The 17,338-nt window shown below is 37.7% G+C and overlaps 3 protein-coding genes across 4 annotated transcripts in view; all 3 read right to left on the bottom strand.

Annotated features, from left to right (window-relative positions):
* Positions 1–1,303: 1,303 nt before the first annotated feature.
* Positions 1,304–6,087, bottom strand: glmp (glycosylated lysosomal membrane protein). The gene is made up of 7 exons (XM_055022511.1): positions 5,984–6,087; positions 5,434–5,592; positions 4,943–5,041; positions 4,701–4,865; positions 3,837–4,055; positions 2,521–2,789; positions 1,304–2,445 (listed from the first exon to the last, which is right to left on the bottom strand). The coding sequence occupies exons 1-7, from the start codon at positions 6,083–6,085 to the stop codon at positions 2,271–2,273; spliced, it is 1,188 nt and encodes a 395-aa protein (XP_054878486.1). The 5' UTR covers positions 6,086–6,087; the 3' UTR covers positions 1,304–2,270.
* Positions 6,088–7,339: 1,252 nt separating this feature from the next.
* Positions 7,340–14,822, bottom strand: cct3 (chaperonin containing TCP1, subunit 3 (gamma)). The gene is made up of 14 exons (XM_055022507.1): positions 14,742–14,822; positions 12,787–12,848; positions 12,318–12,368; positions 12,181–12,243; positions 11,974–12,070; positions 11,762–11,879; positions 10,446–10,632; positions 10,083–10,232; positions 9,318–9,450; positions 9,153–9,234; positions 8,315–8,495; positions 7,995–8,240; positions 7,668–7,799; positions 7,340–7,582 (listed from the first exon to the last, which is right to left on the bottom strand). Exons 1-14 carry the CDS (start codon positions 14,767–14,769, stop codon positions 7,490–7,492), a joined length of 1,623 nt encoding a protein of 540 aa, XP_054878482.1. The 5' UTR covers positions 14,770–14,822; the 3' UTR covers positions 7,340–7,489.
* Positions 14,823–15,618: 796 nt separating this feature from the next.
* Positions 15,619–17,338, bottom strand: part of pdia8 (protein disulfide isomerase family A, member 8) — a 9,215-nt gene continuing 7,495 nt past the window's right edge. For both annotated transcript variants that reach the window (XM_055022509.1, XM_055022510.1), the window contains exons 11-13: positions 17,119–17,198; positions 16,143–16,200; positions 15,619–16,056 (exon numbers count right to left, since the gene is read on the bottom strand). In XM_055022509.1, coding sequence (XP_054878484.1) covers positions 15,967–16,056; positions 16,143–16,200; positions 17,119–17,198 — 228 coding nt within the window. In that variant the 3' untranslated portion in view covers positions 15,619–15,966. The remainder of the gene's footprint in view (positions 16,057–16,142; positions 16,201–17,118; positions 17,199–17,338) is intronic.

The raw sequence follows: 17,338 nt of genomic DNA, 5'->3' as shown, positions 1-17,338 counted from the left end.
AACGTCTGCTTTTTTTCAGTGTTGTGATTTCGGAGAAGTTGTTGATCCAAAAGTTAAAATAAATGGCGACGGTATAACAGGAAATAAAAACGGTCCAAATGGAGTCAATTGTGGGAAACAAACTGCAGTTTTTGCAGTTCAGTTCATAAATATAAACTTTAATACAACTGACCAAGAAAATGTTAAAATATCTTATTTTAAATTTGGAATGTGGTACAAAGATTTCCCTTAGAAAGACGGGTTTTTCTTGATACAACGGAAAACTTTTAAAGAGATATTATGCTTATCAACTTTAGAGTAACTCATGACTGAAACGAGATTATTTTTAAAAAAGTGTGTATTCTGCAAACTATTGTTTCCTTCCTGTTTCTGTCATTTTTTTCAGCTCACAGTAATCTTAGCTGAACATTTTAGTGTTTTATAGTTTCATAACTACTGTGAAGTCTGAAAATGTCTATTTTGACATCCATGATGTGCTGGAAAGAACTGAAAGTTTGAAATTGGTCAGAACTTGACTTCATCATCCATATCTGCCCATTCGTCACCTGATTGGTTCACATTTCCTCTAGCTGAGCTCTGATTGGTTGCTGCTTCACACTACTTTAATTTTATGTTCCTTTATCAAAGTGTTTCAGCCTCATTGATGTTTTATTGTAAATAATAGGTTTATGTTGGATGTTTTTTTGTTTCTATGCGAATATTCTGACAAAAAAACCGAAGAGAAACATAAAACCGTGATTTGATTTAGTTCAAAAAGTCTGTTGCTTTATTATTTCAATAAATACTATACAATTAAGGTCAATCTCAGTATTTTGTGGAATTTTATCAACTTTTTCACAACATCTGGAAGCCTTGGACACCATTTGGGAATCTTAGACTGGAGATTCTCTGAAGCAGTCAGTGAAATCATAACCTTTTATTTTAGTAAACATCCTTTAAAAAAGCAGCTTCAAGGTATGAGTGCCCACTTAGTTGAAACACTAAAACTTAACACTGTTGGGTAGAATTGTTAAACATTACAGATTTATGTGGTGAAAACTACTACATTTGTCAAAGATTAAAATTTAAGTCCTTTAATTAACGGAAACGTTATTTTAAAAATCAAGCATTTTCCTTCCTCACTTTTCTTTTTCCACAATTATCCAGACCTGGAAAGTCTCAAAAGCAAAATCCAAACTTTGTATAAAATCCAAACTTTGTATAAATCATGCATGTTACCCAAAATCTAAAAATAAAAAAATGATTGATCAAAACTCAGACTGCTTCAGTATACGGTTAATAACGCTTCAAAACACTGAAATAACACGTTCCACCTTTTATTGTAGCAAAACTTTTTGAAGCATGTTGAATTTAACATTAAATCTGCAAAATACAAAAATAACATAAAATATTTTTTAAAAAACATAATACCCTGAAAAGCTCACAATGAGGCTTCTGTTCATGTCCTAAATAAATTCCTTGTGATCTTATGGTGAGCCCTGATTGGTTGAAGCAATTCAGGTCAGAATATGTGATGTTCAGGCTCAAACCAACAACAATTTAGGTACATTTATCTCAACTGAAATGCACTGGCAACAAAATGTTACCAAGTATTTTAGGTCTAGTTGCAAATATTATTTGTACACTTGAAATAAGACAAAACTAACTTACAAGTAACTTTTTACCCAGATATAGAAGCTTGTTTTAAGTCAAAAATTCCTTGCAACTGCAACATTTTTATCAAAATTAAGGAATTATTCCATTAAAACAAACTCCTATGTTTTGCTAAAAAAGTTACTTGCAAGTTAGTTTTGTCTTACTTCAAATGTAGTCAGATATTACACTAAAAATACTTGGTAATATTTTTATGTTTTTGGGGCGTAAGCAACGTTTCCTCCAGGTTTATAACAAACCAAATAAATGTATGCAATGTATGTAATAAAATAAATATGTTGGGTAAGCAGTAGTTTCTAGTTTGAGGTCAAACCTGAGATACAAAGTAATTACTTTGCTTTAAAATCTCAACATTGTGTGAAATAGCTATACATTTGTCTAAAAAATAATAAAAGTAATTTTCTTTATATAGAATAAAAGTTTTTGAATCTTACTCATGCTCAATGTTTCTAATTAAATGAATTTTCTGCATGCTGCCAATTTTAGTTACTGACTGAAACTGCTCTGAGTTGTCGCTGAAATATTGGACTAACTGTTTCTCGATTGGCTGAATCATCAGTGATGTCATCCGAAGGGTAAAAAAAAGTCTGAACATCCCATTGGCTGGGACTATGCTGTCAGTTGATTGGCTCGTAGCCCGTTCTTGAGGATTCCCGCTTCTTTGCGATTAAGACGAAAGCTCCGCCCACCAGCAGGAGGACGATGGGAATCCCCAGACCAGCCGTTAAGATGCCGATCACCAGCGGTGAGAACGAGTCAATCGGAGGGGAGCCGATTCCCACCAGAATCGTCCTGGGAGGGATGGAAAACATCGATTTAACGGCAGACAGATCAGAGACTAAATAAAAAACAAATAGATGAACTAACCAGCTGAGGAACATGGTGCTGTTGTAGTAAGGCTCTCCAGCGATGCCGAAGCTAACGTTCATCCCCATGGCTGCTGGGTCGGAGTAAAAAGCTTTAATCAGAGCCGATGAAGCTGACGTCGAGTTCCCGCTCTGCTGCTGTGGCTTGGAGTTACGGCACGGCGTTGCGTCCTCCAGGCTCGGATGGGACGTCCGGTACGCCACTGGCTTCCACTGGACGAAACCCAGGACGTCCGAGCCGTTGTTCGGTGAAGACACCCACAGAGACACCTGAAGGAGAGGAACTTCACCCGGTTAAAGAACAGCAGAGCAGTTTACACCAGAATCAACGGTTCAGTATTCACCGAGTTTTCTGTGGAATGTGACTCCAAATAATTAACGGAAAATTCACTTGACCACTTTCTTTTTCGTGCAGAAAATCTTAAAATGCTAAAACATTTAAAGAAATGCAGCAATGCTAACAACAGGGTTGGCAGTTTTGACTGACAGTTTTGTGCTTTTCTGCCACACAACAACAACTCAGCCCAAAAGTGGATCTGCAGACTATGAGGTTCCCATAGTTTCCACCCCATAGTCCGGTTAACACTGTACAACTGGTGACCAAAATTGGTCACACAGTGGTTGGTTTGCACTGTGTCAAACCAACCAAACCCTTTGAAAAAAACAAAACAAAAAACAGTTCACCTCCTCACCTGTGGTGGCGCTGCACCAAGAACTACTGAAAGAAACTATGAGAAAATCTTGGAAGAACACGAGTACAACTTCCTTCTTCACAAAATGTAAAGAAAAATGGAGGAGCATCAGATTTGAGCAGTTGTAAAACTTCTATTTTGACTGATTGAATTTACCCAGAATGCTGTGCGGTCGAGTCCACTTCCTTCTTTCACATATGCATTTGAACTGCACCACAATTCACTTCAACCAAATAGAAACCAAGAGTTCCAGTTTGCTTCTCTAGTTAGAGTTTGATTAGGCATTCACATTCCCCAAACGAATCAAACTTTCTCTATTAAAGAACTAGAGTTTGATTCATGTCAAATGTATTTATGTAGCACTTTAAAAACAGGTTTAAAACTGCACCAAAGTGCTATTCAAACATGATCATAGAATAAGTTGATGAAAAGAAAAAGAAATAATGTAAATAATACAAAAAATAAAACATCACAACATAAGAGTTATAGTTAAAGCAGACAATCTTTTCTAAATTGACTAAGTATTAAAAAAATTCACATTAACGCTGAATAAAATGGTAAAAATACATATAAAATCAAATAATATGAACAAAACAAAGAACTTTAAAATAAATAGTCTGGTGACCTGGAATATTGAAGGTGTGTATTCGTCGTCGATGAACCGGTGAACGTCCACTCTGCTTAATGGATAAGCCCCGCCCACCGCCTGCAGCTCCAACATGAACCTGGACCTATTGGAGCGGGGCGGCAGGCCGTTAAGCCACACCTCCAACTGGGAGGAGTTAGCAGAATGGAGGAGGCGGGGCCAAAGGTCAACACGCCCCTCTGAGCCAAACACAGACAACTGGAAAACAAAAAGGTTAGGAAATTTACGGCAACATGAAAACCCATCTCTGGCACTTAATAATAAAAATACTGCCTCCATCTTATGAATATCAGTCAATTTTGAGTCGTGACACTGATATATGTAAGATACTTTAGTAACATTATAGGAAAGACAAGAGGGATAATAAACAGCTACATGAAAGTCAGATTAATTTTAATGTACCAGAATTACGTCATAAGTATTATTACGTCAACAATAATAAGAGTTCAATATTATTTGTGCACCAATATACAATTATAAAAAATTTTTTGTAAAAAATATGGAATCATTCTAAGTCAATTTCACTTCACATAATTAAATTAAGCATCTGTATTTCATAATATAAAGTATTTAAGCCATAGTTATGAGACAATATTTCATAGTACAAGGATCGGAATCAAAACTCATTTATATTTAGAAATTAAGCCAAATTTGATAATAAGTTAAATTTGAGATATTCAAATTTAAAAGCTATTTATTACAATATGTCATTTTTATGACTTTGGTACAACGTTATAAAAGCTCTTTAACTTTTCCTTAACCATCTAGAGAAATAATTCAACAACAATAATAATAATAACTATAGTTTTGTTGCTCATTGGAGTGAATGTCTTGGGTCGTCACCTGCAGGCAGAGCGACCCTTTGCTGGACCCTGGGGGAGACCCGCACAGTGTCGCCGTGGAATCGGACAGGTTCATCTGAGTCCAGATGAAGTCCTTCAGCTCGTAGGCGGGGAAGAAGTTGGATTTCGCCTCGGCCGTATTGTTTTCATCATCGTACTCCAACAGCTGAGAGAAGAAACAAAAGAGTTTTCCAGTAAACACGCAGTCGGGATTATTCCACAAGAGTAAAGATTGGTTCTGACCCGGCTAAAGACAATGGCGTTGCTGTACAGGATGCTGCTCTGCGGCTCCACTTTCAGGCTGCCGCTGGTATTACGAGCCAAAAACTCAGGCCAGTTCACCTGAAAAATAATCATTTAGACACATTTAGATACCTCAGAGGTAAAAAAAAATAAATAAATGAAAGATATTACTTATTCTGGCTTGACATTGATTTACGACAAGCGTAAACAAGACACACCTCATATTGTTTTAGTTAGCAAAACATTTGCAATATTAAATATTTATTAACATGCTTACTCACTTTAATGCCACTGTAATGAGGATGTGTTGGACTTATGTCAAAAGGTGAAACATGTTAACTTTACTAAGCTTGGTACAGTGATAAAAATAAACTAAGTACTTGAAGAACAATCTAACATTTTATACAGTGACCAAATAAGCTGAATAGCTAAATGATGTATAATAATTGTTTTTTTTTAAGCTGTTCAGTGCAGATGAATCTTGCCCAAACCTTGACAGTAGATGAAGAAGAGTTGGTGTGCACGATCAGCAATGCTGGCGCCCCCTGGCTGCAGAACAGGTAGTGCAGCGTGTCGTTTCCGCCCACAGCTGTCACGTGAAGGAGCTCACCGCCAGAGGGCGTCGAGTTCGGGTACAACTTCACGGTCAGCTGAAGCACAGAAGAAAAGAACCAATCAGCTATGTTCAAACAGCAACGCTGATAATGTCATTAACAGTTTGTAGATTACAGCATGTTATCTAATGTTAAAGTCAATGCAATCATCTCGTCTCTGAGGTCCCAAGAGTTGTTTTTAATTGGATTAAATCAGTTAATTGATTCAACTTGTAGTGTGCTTTCCCCAAACTAATAGCATCTAAAGTAAATTAAAGAAAACTAAACAATTATCAAGCAGATTTTAAAGGATCCCACTAAAGAAGAGTGAGGGATTTCAGTCGATTTTTCAGTTTAATCAATACTTTCACTTCCTGTTTGTTCATTTTCTGAACTTAATTCAAGGCAATTAATTTAAAACATATTCGGCTTTTAATTATTTCCTTACCTCTCTTTTGTAAGAATCTCCTCCGATGAAGAAACTTTCACACGAACTAAAAACAAAAACGACTAAAATCACAAAAACTCGGCCGGTCCCTGTAGCCGCCATCTTTGTTGTGACCGTTGTGCCGTGAGTCACATGACCGTCAGCTGTCACGTCAGCTGACTACTAGAAGCCCCGCCCAATACATCATTACGTCATCTACTGCGGGGAAATAAAATCCTAACAAGAAATATTTAATTTAAAAGCTTCGTTGTGATCTTTTTCTTTTTCCTTCTGCTGCTATTAGCTAGTTTAACACAGCGGCAGATAGTAAGATAACTCATGTTTCATAATTTTTTAAATATGTAAAATTTATCTTTCAAATCACTTTTTTTTCAAAGAAACAAACAAATTGGCATAATCTGGTAATAGCATGACAGGAGATATCTAGCTGAAACTACCACAATTTGAAGAGCAGGCTGAATAAATAAATAAATATATGGTTTAGAAAGCAAATGTGTTTGGACCGTTTTAAAGTCAAATTATGTTTCTAGTTAAAATATAAAATTAAATGGCATTCAAAGCTCACAGTTCATTTAAATCATATTAATTTCTTATGAAAAAAAGTGTCAAATTTATTTTAAGTCTAAACAACTCAAACAACACAATATAACTCCAAGTAAATCAAACTTCTGTGAAATTAAAACTGTCGACTTAGAAAGCAACACTGATTGACAATCAATATCACCTGCTGTTGTGCAAATGGAATAGACAACAGGTGGAAATTATTTTCATATTTATTTCATTCATTCATTCATTTCAAACTTAAATCTTTGGTGAATTCAGACAAATGACAAAGTCCTCAAAGATGCAGTAACTCTTATAAAAAAAAAAAAATCACTTATTTGTTGAAATGAAAAATAAATTAATCACTTGTTGTGAAAATATGGTATAATAATTTGGAAAAAAAAAAATCTAGCTTAGGAGTTCTCTGCGCTAACTAGAAATAACTAATTAGAACCAGGAGAATCATCCATAAAGTGGCAGTCCTATCCTCTCCTGCAGCTACCAGAGCCTGTTGTGAAGCTCATTTAGCAGCTTATTCATGAGAATGATTGACAGCACCCAGACTCTCCTCTTGGTTCTAATTGGTTGTTTGATTCAGAGCGGTGCGCTTGTTCAGACAGCATTAGTAGCTTGACTTCTGATTCATCCTGACTCCAACAGACCGGGATCAGCTCTCAACAGACCTGCTAACGAGCCATTCATTTGATTCAGGTGTGCTGGAGCAGGGAAGCATCTGAAAGTTGCAGGATGGCAGCTCTTGAGGACTGGACTTGAGCTGCCCTGTCGTACATAAACAAAACCAGCAGGCAGGCGTCAGGTTTCCAAAATTTGTTTTTATTAAGTTTCAGCGAGTCATCTGGTCCCCACACATGCATACATACAGAGTTTAAACGCACACATCCACTCACACACACACAACTGAAGTGACTCCGATGTTTTGGGTCAACATGGATCCAACTGGACCTACTCGGCGCCCTGTCCTCCCATCTGCTCGTCTTTGTCCTTCTTCTTATGACCAGAGACGATGTCGTCGATGCGCAGCAACAAAATGGCTGTCTGTTTATCACAGGAGAGAATGGTAAGTGTTCAGAGTAATGAACACCAGCGGCGGTGCTGGTTCTGATCGGGCCGCGGTTCTGACCTCCACCGCGGTCTTGTAGGTCTGGGCCTTCACAGCCAGTGGCTCCCAGATGCCGAGAACAGACATGTCAGACAGGCAGCCAGTTTCTCCGTCGACGCCCCAACTCACACTGTTCTCCTGGGTGTGTTTGGCCTGAAAAGACACGACGACTTTTAACCTGCTGAGCTCCACAGATTTAAAAAGCAGGCAAGCAACTATATGTTCCAGAATATAGGTCAAAGGTTGTTTTTTTTTCTGCAGAATATGGCAATTTTTCAACTTTGATTAATTGTCTCAATAATTGATTTTCTCAGCTCCCATTCTCAGGCCATTTATTTGGACTTTTACCCTCAGCGATGTCAGCACTCTGATGGTGGACGCTCCACAGTTCTGGATCAGGGTTCGGGGGATGACCTCCAGCGCCTGGGCCACGGCGCGGTATGGCCACTGCTCCACACCGGTCAGAGCGCGGGAACGCTCAGTCAGGCGCTTTGACACAGCCATCTCCACAGCGCCGCCTCCTGGCAGCAGGAACGGGTCGAGCAGCACATTGCGGCACACCTGCATGGCGTCCTGCAGGTTCCTCTCCACCTCCTGCAGACCGCAGACACATTTACAACCCGAACCAGACTGCCAGGCTGATAATAACAGGAGGGGGGCGCTCTCACCGCCAGGATTTCCTTGCTAGCTCCTCTCAGCAGGATGGTGCAGGCCTTCGGGTCTTTGCACTCTGTGATGAAGGTGAAATACTCATCCCCGATCTTCTTCACCTCGAACAGCCCTGCCTTGACGCCGATGTCTTGCTCACGCAGTTCGTCTGTCCGGCTGACGATGTGAGCGCCACATGCCCTGAGAAGAAAACATTTCAAAGTGATCTATCATTGTTCCTTAAACAGGTTGGGAAAAAGTCTATGGGCAACACAAAACATGTTCATGACATCTGGCCACCTCCCTATTTAACATTTACAATCATGTGTGAAAATGGCTACAAACAAATATAAAATTATACAAATGTATTACAAACGTATTACTTTGAAAAGCATCAGTGGAGCCTGCTGCACAAAATGCAGCAAGTGGTGTCCGAGCTTTAAGTTGCCAGAAAAACATTTGTCTTTTTCCAGCAGTAAAAACAGCTGGAAAAAAGCGCCAGAGCTCAGCTCAGGTTGCTAGGTAACACTGCAGCACTCAGTGTTACCTAGCAACTTAACACTGAATGCAACTTAACATTTCGAAGGTTTTTGAAACGGCTTGTTTTCCAACCACCAAAAAACATGAATCCATTACCAAATACCACCTGCATGGTGTTTTTTTTTTTTTTTTTTTTTAGATGCCTGGTCTACTTTTAGATGAGCCCCAAATAGAAGCATAAAAAAGAAATTTTGCATCATTATGTCCACTTCCTTCTGAAAGTTTTAATTTCATCTTTAACTGCTTTCCATCCAGGAGCTATGATCGTCTTATTGACTTCAGATGCTGTGGAAAAGCTGAAAGCACACCGCAGCGTACCTGGCAATGCGGTTGTTGTCAGTCTTCCTCACACGCCGGATGGCGGTGATGTTCGCCTTCACCAGGTAGTGCTGAGCCAGATCTGAGAGACAGAAAAAAAAAAACGTTGAGACACCAGAGGAGCAAAAACGAAGCCACATGTTCAGGTGTGATGGGCTGCAGTACCTGAGATGCCTTTCTCAGTGAAGACCAGATCTGGTTTGAGACGGATGATGTCCTCACAGATCTGCTGAATGTACTCTTCCTCCATCTTTAGGATCCTGGCAAAGTCTTCCTCCTTGGTGATCTCGATGTCAGTCTGCAGGAAACCATATGAAATTATTTTCACATAAATGAGTTCAGAAAAGAACAGTTTCGAAATGCTTCAGATCGGATTGGAGTTTTTTTTTAGGGTGTGAAACTAAAACAAGATAGCATAAAAAAAGCTGCACAATAATTTGCATTTTGTAGGCCGATTTTCTCCATTTGCCTTTGGAAAACATGGACTTTTTTTGCTAATACACTCTACATCAAATCGAAGGGAAAGCCAGGTTACTTTTGTTTAGTGCCATAATTTTGCAAACACATAGTTTCAAGTAATACTTGAATATGTAACGTCATATGGAGTCGACTCTCATCCAGGCCATCAAAGATGAACAGAACCTGGACGGGTTCAAAACTGCGCATTTCTTTAGTTGTAGTATGAGAATGATGAACAAAAAATGATCTAGTTAAGCTTTCTTCACATTAAAACTACTTTTTTTTGTAATAAGAGATTGTTCTGGTAGGATTGGATCTTTTTCTATGCTAATATCACAACTATATTCTTGTAATTAAACAAAACATCTCATAGCTTGTCATTTTTATTATTTTTTATTTATTTGTTTATTTATCTATTCAGAAAAGAATGAGTGGGGGAGTTGATTAAAATCCCTGGTTATAAATGTTTACCTGGCTCTCGCCCTTCTTGTACTCCAGAGAACAGTCGAGCAGGATGATGCGAGGGTTTTTGATCATCCGTCTCATCCTGGAGTGAGTCACGTCTTTGTTAATCATCACGCCTTTCAGCACACAGGAGTCCTCGATGATCCCACCTGGAACCTGAACGCACCACAGGAATTAGAACAAGATGTAGCTTTAAAGAAGCTTAAAAACAAACTGCGGTCATCCTGAAAATGCTCCTCTCGTGATCAGTTACAGAATATTTTAGTTGCAGTTTAATGTCTAATGAAGCATTTTTGAATTGGATTGAATTTTCTAGACCTCTGAAACTCCTGGTGTTTTCTCAGGCTGAGTGAATCCTGGCTGTCTCACCTTCTCCACCTTGGCGTACTTCTTGATGTCAATCTCTTTGCGTCCATTCTCCTCCAGCTCGACGGTCCGAACGGCGTCTAGCGCGATGCTGCAGGCCAGTTCTGACCAGCGGCTCAGAGCTTTGGTGTTGATGGCCGAGTGAACGATCTTCAACATCATGGAGCGATCTGAAGTGTCCACTGGGGTGCTGCAGGAGGAGAGACGGAGGGTTGGTGATGCACTTAAAGGTCACCTATTTTGTTTTCTTGTACAGGTTGGCTATACTAAACATGTTTATTACACATTTTGCATGAAACCATTCCTAGAAAATGAAATTTTAGTCTGGTCAGATCTGTTTAAGGGCATCTCTTCCCTTTAAATCTAAATATGCTGTTAATGGCCAGACTCCCCAACATAATGCTTACACTAAAATATGGAAATGGCTGGAAAAAAAAAAAGCTCAATTATACAACCATACATCTTTGAAAAGCATCAGTTGAGCCTCCTGCACAACCAACAAGAATGCAGCAACTTGTTTGTTACTGGTAAATAACCCACTTGTCTCTCCAGCAGCCATTGTACAGCACATGCTTAGAATTGTCATGATAAATTCTGCTGAACAGTAAATTGTCCCAGAAGTTATTGTAATAAATTATAATGTTGTTTTGAGACCATTTTCATGTAATATAATGGTATAATAATGTAAGGACACATTCTCAAATATCAAACTTTAAATTCTAATGAACATTTAACAATGGCGCTGGAAGACATTTTAAATATCCAAAATAAATAGACAAAAACAACAGATACAACACATAAAATTAGAAAATGTCTTTCAAAAGAAGTGCCAACTGAGACCAAACCATCAGACTGAAAATTTTTTCCCATTCAGTTTTTAGTAGAAAGAGAAAAAAAAATCATACAAAGAGAAATTATTGAATTTGTTTTAATTATGTAATTAATTGATTTATTGTGACAGGTCTACACATACAGCAGTAAAATCAGCTGCAAATGTGTAGATGTTTTGGAGCACTGCTCAGGTTGCTAAGTAACAGGCAGAACTCCACTGGGGTTGCTAGGTAACAGCACAGTGGCCCAAGAATGTGATTTAACATGCAGGAAGTTTTTGAAACAACTCATTTTCCAGACACCTAAAAATATTATATTGCTACCAAAGACTTACTGTTTTTTTAACCATTTGTTTTTGCAAGCAGGAGATCCAATGGCCTTACAACAATATAAAATTTGCGTACCAGGTGCCCCCTTGTCCTAAAGTTTTTGTTTTATTTTTGGCTGGTTTTCTGCAAGAGTTGTGACTGAGGAAAGCTGGTGTCTACCTGACTTCCTTCAGGGTTTCCAGCATGTCCTCCAGAGCCTGCCTGTAGGCGCTGATGATCACCGTCGGATGCATCTGCTGCTCCAGAAACTGCTCAGCGACGGCCAACATCTCTCCAGCTGGGACACAAAGAAAAATCATTGATCAAATCACATCTGTTTTTTTAATTGTTTTATAGCAATATTCTGTGGATTTAAAAAACTAAATCCTTACCCAGAATGATGACTGAGGTGGTGCCGTCTCCCACCTCTTCATCCTGCGTGCGGCTAATCTCAATCATAGACTTGGCTGCAGGATGCTGCACCTGAATCTGTTGCCACAGAGATGGATGTTAGAAAGGAAAAAATGCCAAACTGCTGTAACATCCATGTTGGACATTTCCAATCTGTCCAAGCTGAGGAAGTCATCAGTGACCCTGACCTCTCGGAGGATGGCGTTCCCGTCATTCGTCATGACGATTCCTCCTGTGGGGTCGAGTAACATCTGGGAGGAAGAACATGGAGGATTACTGGCCACTGCAGAGAATGGATGTGGTGATGAAGTTGGAGCACACTCACCTTCATCATGGCCCGCGGGCCGAGGCAGGTTCTGATCACATCTGCAATGGTCTGAAATAAACTGGGACGTTAGAGACAGAACCACAAACCAGAGCTGTCTTGATGTTCAGATCTGTAGTGAACAGATTCACCAGCTGAGTTTCCATCACAAATGTAATAGTGTCAATATTCCACTAATGTCGAAAAAACACAAATTTGCAGTGTTTCGATTAAATAAGAAACACAACTAAAATCACACGTGAATATGTTTGTTGACAAATTGCTATCCTCTGACATTTAATAGAAAAACAAGTAGTTTTATTTTTTTTAGAATTTGGTGTGGTTCTGTTAAGTGAATTCACTTTTGAAACGTCAAATTGCACAATTACGTGATCAACTGAAACGCAGCAAGTGTCTGACCTTCAAAAAGCAGCTTGATGTTTTAGTAGAAATATTTAGTAGAATCCACAACACTGTGATTCAAACTGACCTTTGCAGCGTTGATGTTTCCTGTCTGGACTTTACGTCCCGACTCTCTCTTCACGTTCTGATCTGGAGGGAAACAACAAACAGATATCAAGAAAACTGGATGATGTGGCATCAAGAAGAAAAAAGTTAATTTAAGATTAAGGTGAGGAGTTAAAACTTTAACAAGGTTTCTGCAAGTTTTACCAACTAAAATTTAAGACTTTCAAAGACTTATGGATGAAATTTAAGACTGGTGCTTGACTACTGTGTTTTAAATTCACTAAACCTCCAACTTCAGGACTGGGGTACAGCTAGTTAGAGGTAGCTTCAACCATCTCGATGTCTGTAGACTCAAGCTGACCGAAATGTCCCGCACAAAAATAAAACAAAATAGAATATACATGAATAATTAGTGTCACCATGACAAATTTAAGGGTTGTGATCAAAGTACATAAAGCCAACTTACTTTAAAAAAACAAAAAACTTAAGACATTTTAAGGCCTTGATTTTAGCTACATGAATTAAAGTCTTTTTAAGGACGTGCGGTCACCCTGCTTTAAGGACAAAACAAAGTATCAGTCTTTACACAACAGCAGAAAAATAAAATATGAAATCTTCAATATTGAAGGAAAGCAATATTCTGCCATTGCGCTAAAACAGTCATACAATTTCAATATTGCTCTGATTACTACAACTTGATATGGTTTATCAATCATTACAAAGTCTTCACAACAGTTTTGGTCACTTAAATCTTAACCAAGAGAACAGGATGCCAGTCCTATCCATTTCATTTATAAAGGACATTCAAAAAAACATTTATTACTGTATAGTATAGACAACTGTAAAATAAAAAGACTAAAAGTAGAATAAAACATTCTAAAAATCCTAAAGAATTATAAAATAGAGAACACATCAATGGTCAGTGAAAGTTTGTTGGATTGCCCAGCAGAGTAAAAAGATATTGTGTGAATGATTCTAATAAATATTAGATGGCATAAATGGAATAGCCAAAGATATATTAATTTAACAAAAATAGGATCTATTGTAGCTTTTCTGTGTTAAATTAAAGCCTTTAAATTGTGCAATATGTTCTGGTTTCTCATTTTTGTGGAAACTGCCTGCCTGGTAAAATTCAACTGTTTCTTTTTTTCCACTTTCTATTTTTGATTTGACACTAAAATTGAAAAAGTGAAAAAGAAACAAGTGTTTTTTTACAATCAAAAACAAATCGGAGAACAGAAAAAATACTTTTTCATTGTTGGTTGAAGATGGTAATAAATGATACAAGTGTACTTCCTATACTAATCAAATATCTTAAATTTAAAAATATATATTCAGTAAAGTAGCTAAAATATTATACACCAGTATATCAAAACAATGTTTTCCTAATAATATAAAATAGCTTGGTAGCATTACATAAAATACCCAACACAATCCAGTACAATACTGCTTAGACGTTTCCTAAACCGGGCGAATTTCTCACATATATTTACAACAAACCAAAAACAAAAATTATAACTGTGTTTATAACGCTATGTTTAGTACAAATGTATACGATGCTAGCTATGTATGTCTGTCAGTTTCCAGCCTTCCAGGCACATGTTCATGCTGAGTAACGGTGACAGTTAGCTCCATTTAGCTTAGCCTAACCTAGCATCTCCCTCACGCTTTTCTTCGCCTCTTAGCATCTCCCTCCAAGCTAAAGATGCTAACACCGGCTGGGTGGAGACGGTCAGCCTGGTGATGTTCGTGCAGCCGGAGCTAACGATGCTAGCTATAGCCCGAACTGAGGAAGTAGCGCCGTGAGGCGAACAGCACCAGCCTGGTTAGCACATGCTGCTGCTTAGCCGCTTTGTGCTTCAGCCGCTCCGCTCTGAATGTTAACGCCAACAAAAGGAGCGAAACCACAACACCAGGCCAATACTACTTCCAACCGAAATAATAAAAACGTAACTTTAGGTGAATTTCTGTACTTACTGAGCACTAAAACCTGCTGGCCGATCATTTTTGACAACGTGCACCGGACAGCAGCCGCCTGGAAGGTTCTGGGAGGTAAGGCGAGAGGGAGGGTTCGAAAGGGTGGACCCGAAATATGGCCAATCAGCGACGAGAATTAATTTGATTGACACATTAATCCACCAATAGAGTGAATGAAATAAATTTCGCACGCAATCCGCCTTTTAAGGAGAAAATCTGTACGAGACCCCTTGTATTAAGCTGTTCTTGTTATTTAAGATATATACTTTTAAAAATGTTTTTGAAGTAATAAAGATATTAACATTATTCTTAACACCACTACACGCATTTAACTCCAGTAAATTAATGCTTTAAAAATATGTTTATGGGTTGCAGCGTTAATAAATATATATTTTTTTATTTTTGAGGATTATTATTGTATGTTGAAGCAACAACTTAGGGCTCTAAAGCCACTACGGGGCTCCTTCAGTGGAGCTGATTTTTTTGTTCTTCTTTTAGTAATAATTTCTATATTAAAATATCAAAAACACAATTTCACTTTGAAGTGACTTGTTTTAACAATAATTTATATTTAATAATGTATGTAGAAATCATTCTTTTACGAACAAAAAATTTTAAAAAATTGCTCTTGAGGGCCACGGTAGGTACCGCACGCTTCGCTGGTAACATGAGCTGCATCCAAACATCCGGTCAGAAGTTGAATAAGCAAAACAACGTCTCAATAAAAGGACTCATCCTTCAGGGAGGGAGAAATGAAAAAGAATAGAAAAAAAGCCAAGATCATTTAAAAAGTACACAAGCTCTTATTTAAACAGCCAGATGTGAGTTTATTAAACAGTCCCAGCAGAGATTACAGAGTAATCTCTGCTGGGTATCATCACATCTGTGAGTTTGTCACAAAGCTTAAAGTCCCTCGTAAAATATAAATAAATACAACAAAGCACCATATACAAATTGTACACATGATAAATAAATATAGCAACCAGCTTGGGTTAAAATACAAATAAATAAACCCAATAATTATGTGATGGCTTAATAAATAAATACATAAATAAAGAAATCTAGTGAGGCAACATAAGAAGTTATTTTGGGCATAAAGAAAGAAATGTGGAGGTTCACACTGATTCTGCATCAGGTCCATCAGAGAGAGCAGAACTTTGTCCCTTTGTTTCTCACTGACATCGTGATTCATTTTTTTCGGTTAAGATCGACGGATAAACAAATGTCACAGTTCCTCCTTAAATCCTGGCAGCACCACATTGTGACTCGCCTCTTGTTTCAGGAACTTCAAGAAGTCCTTCAGTTCCCGAGCTCCCTAGAAAAAAAGCAGGAATGAGATCAAACTTCATGAGACGACCCACTGGGCCTGAAAGAACCGAACCTGGACCAGCTGAGAGTTACCTGGTATCGAACAGGATCATCTTTTTTACCCACTGGAGCAAAATAAATGGTTGGAAAGCTGGAAAGAGGGAAAAACAGCATAAAACAAAAATCTACTGAAAGTTATCTGAATGTCTTAAATCTTTTTTGATTTACAAACACAAACTTCAATGGATTTAACAGAGATTTTATGACAAAGAAGCAAATTTGTGCACATCTACAAGCCCTGCACTCACAGGCCTTCATAGATGAGAGAAAAAACAAAGACAAAGCTGCAAAAAGTTAAATTTGAAGTTGAATCATTTTACCCCAAATGCAAAACTATCCATGTAAATCACCCTAAAAACACCCACAGTGAAGCACGGTGATGGCAGAACTATGCTGAGGGACTCTGTCTTCAGCAGGGACACTAGCCAGAGATGATGGGAGGATATATGGGGATAAATAACAGGCAATACCGGAAAAACAGACTAAACAAACAACCAGAGCTGAATAAAACGTGGTAATAAAATGAATTACATCATGTTGGACAATTTATGTTATTATGAAAGAAATTAGTTCTGTCACATTAACACTTTTTGCTGGGTGATTAATTGTCCCAGAAATCATTGTAATAAATGATAATATTGTTATTTTGAGACAATTTTCAACTAATAAAATGATAAAGGGACATTTTTTTTACATACATTTTAAACTGGAAACTTTTTAAATATACAAAATAAAAAACTAGATATCCAAAAATTATAAACAAAAAGAGAATAAAAACCACACACAACTGAAACATTAAAAAAAATGGATACTGTAAACAGAATTGCAGTTAAAAAAATATCAAAATATAAATTATCGAGCTTATTTTAATTTATTATACCATTAATCTATTGATTCCTTATTGTGAATAAAAAAATGAATTTTGAAAAGTTGCAAGGAACAAAATCTATGAGTCTGGTTGTTGCGTAATAAAACGTGAAAGTTAAGATGGAAGGAAGTGAAATCTCACCCCTGGACATCGTATCCCAGCGGGACGTCGTTATCGACGGCGTTCATCTTGGCAATGACAACGTTTGGGTCAGAATACAGCTGAAAAAACAGAGAAAGATTATAAATGCTGCCATCAAAGCAGCTGAATAAAGATACAATTTTACCAGAAGTCTTAAAATTGTGAGAAAAAAAAAATTATATTGAATAATTCATTTGTCTGTTATAATTTATGTTAGAGT

Source organism: Poeciliopsis prolifica, unplaced genomic scaffold (assembly GCF_027474105.1).
Source record: "Poeciliopsis prolifica strain line A6 unplaced genomic scaffold, Auburn_PproV2 SCAFFOLD087, whole genome shotgun sequence".
NCBI lineage: Eukaryota > Metazoa > Chordata > Actinopteri > Cyprinodontiformes > Poeciliidae > Poeciliopsis > Poeciliopsis prolifica.
The sequence above is the reverse complement of the archived record's forward strand: the minus strand, read 5'-3'. Positions and strand labels throughout refer to the sequence as shown.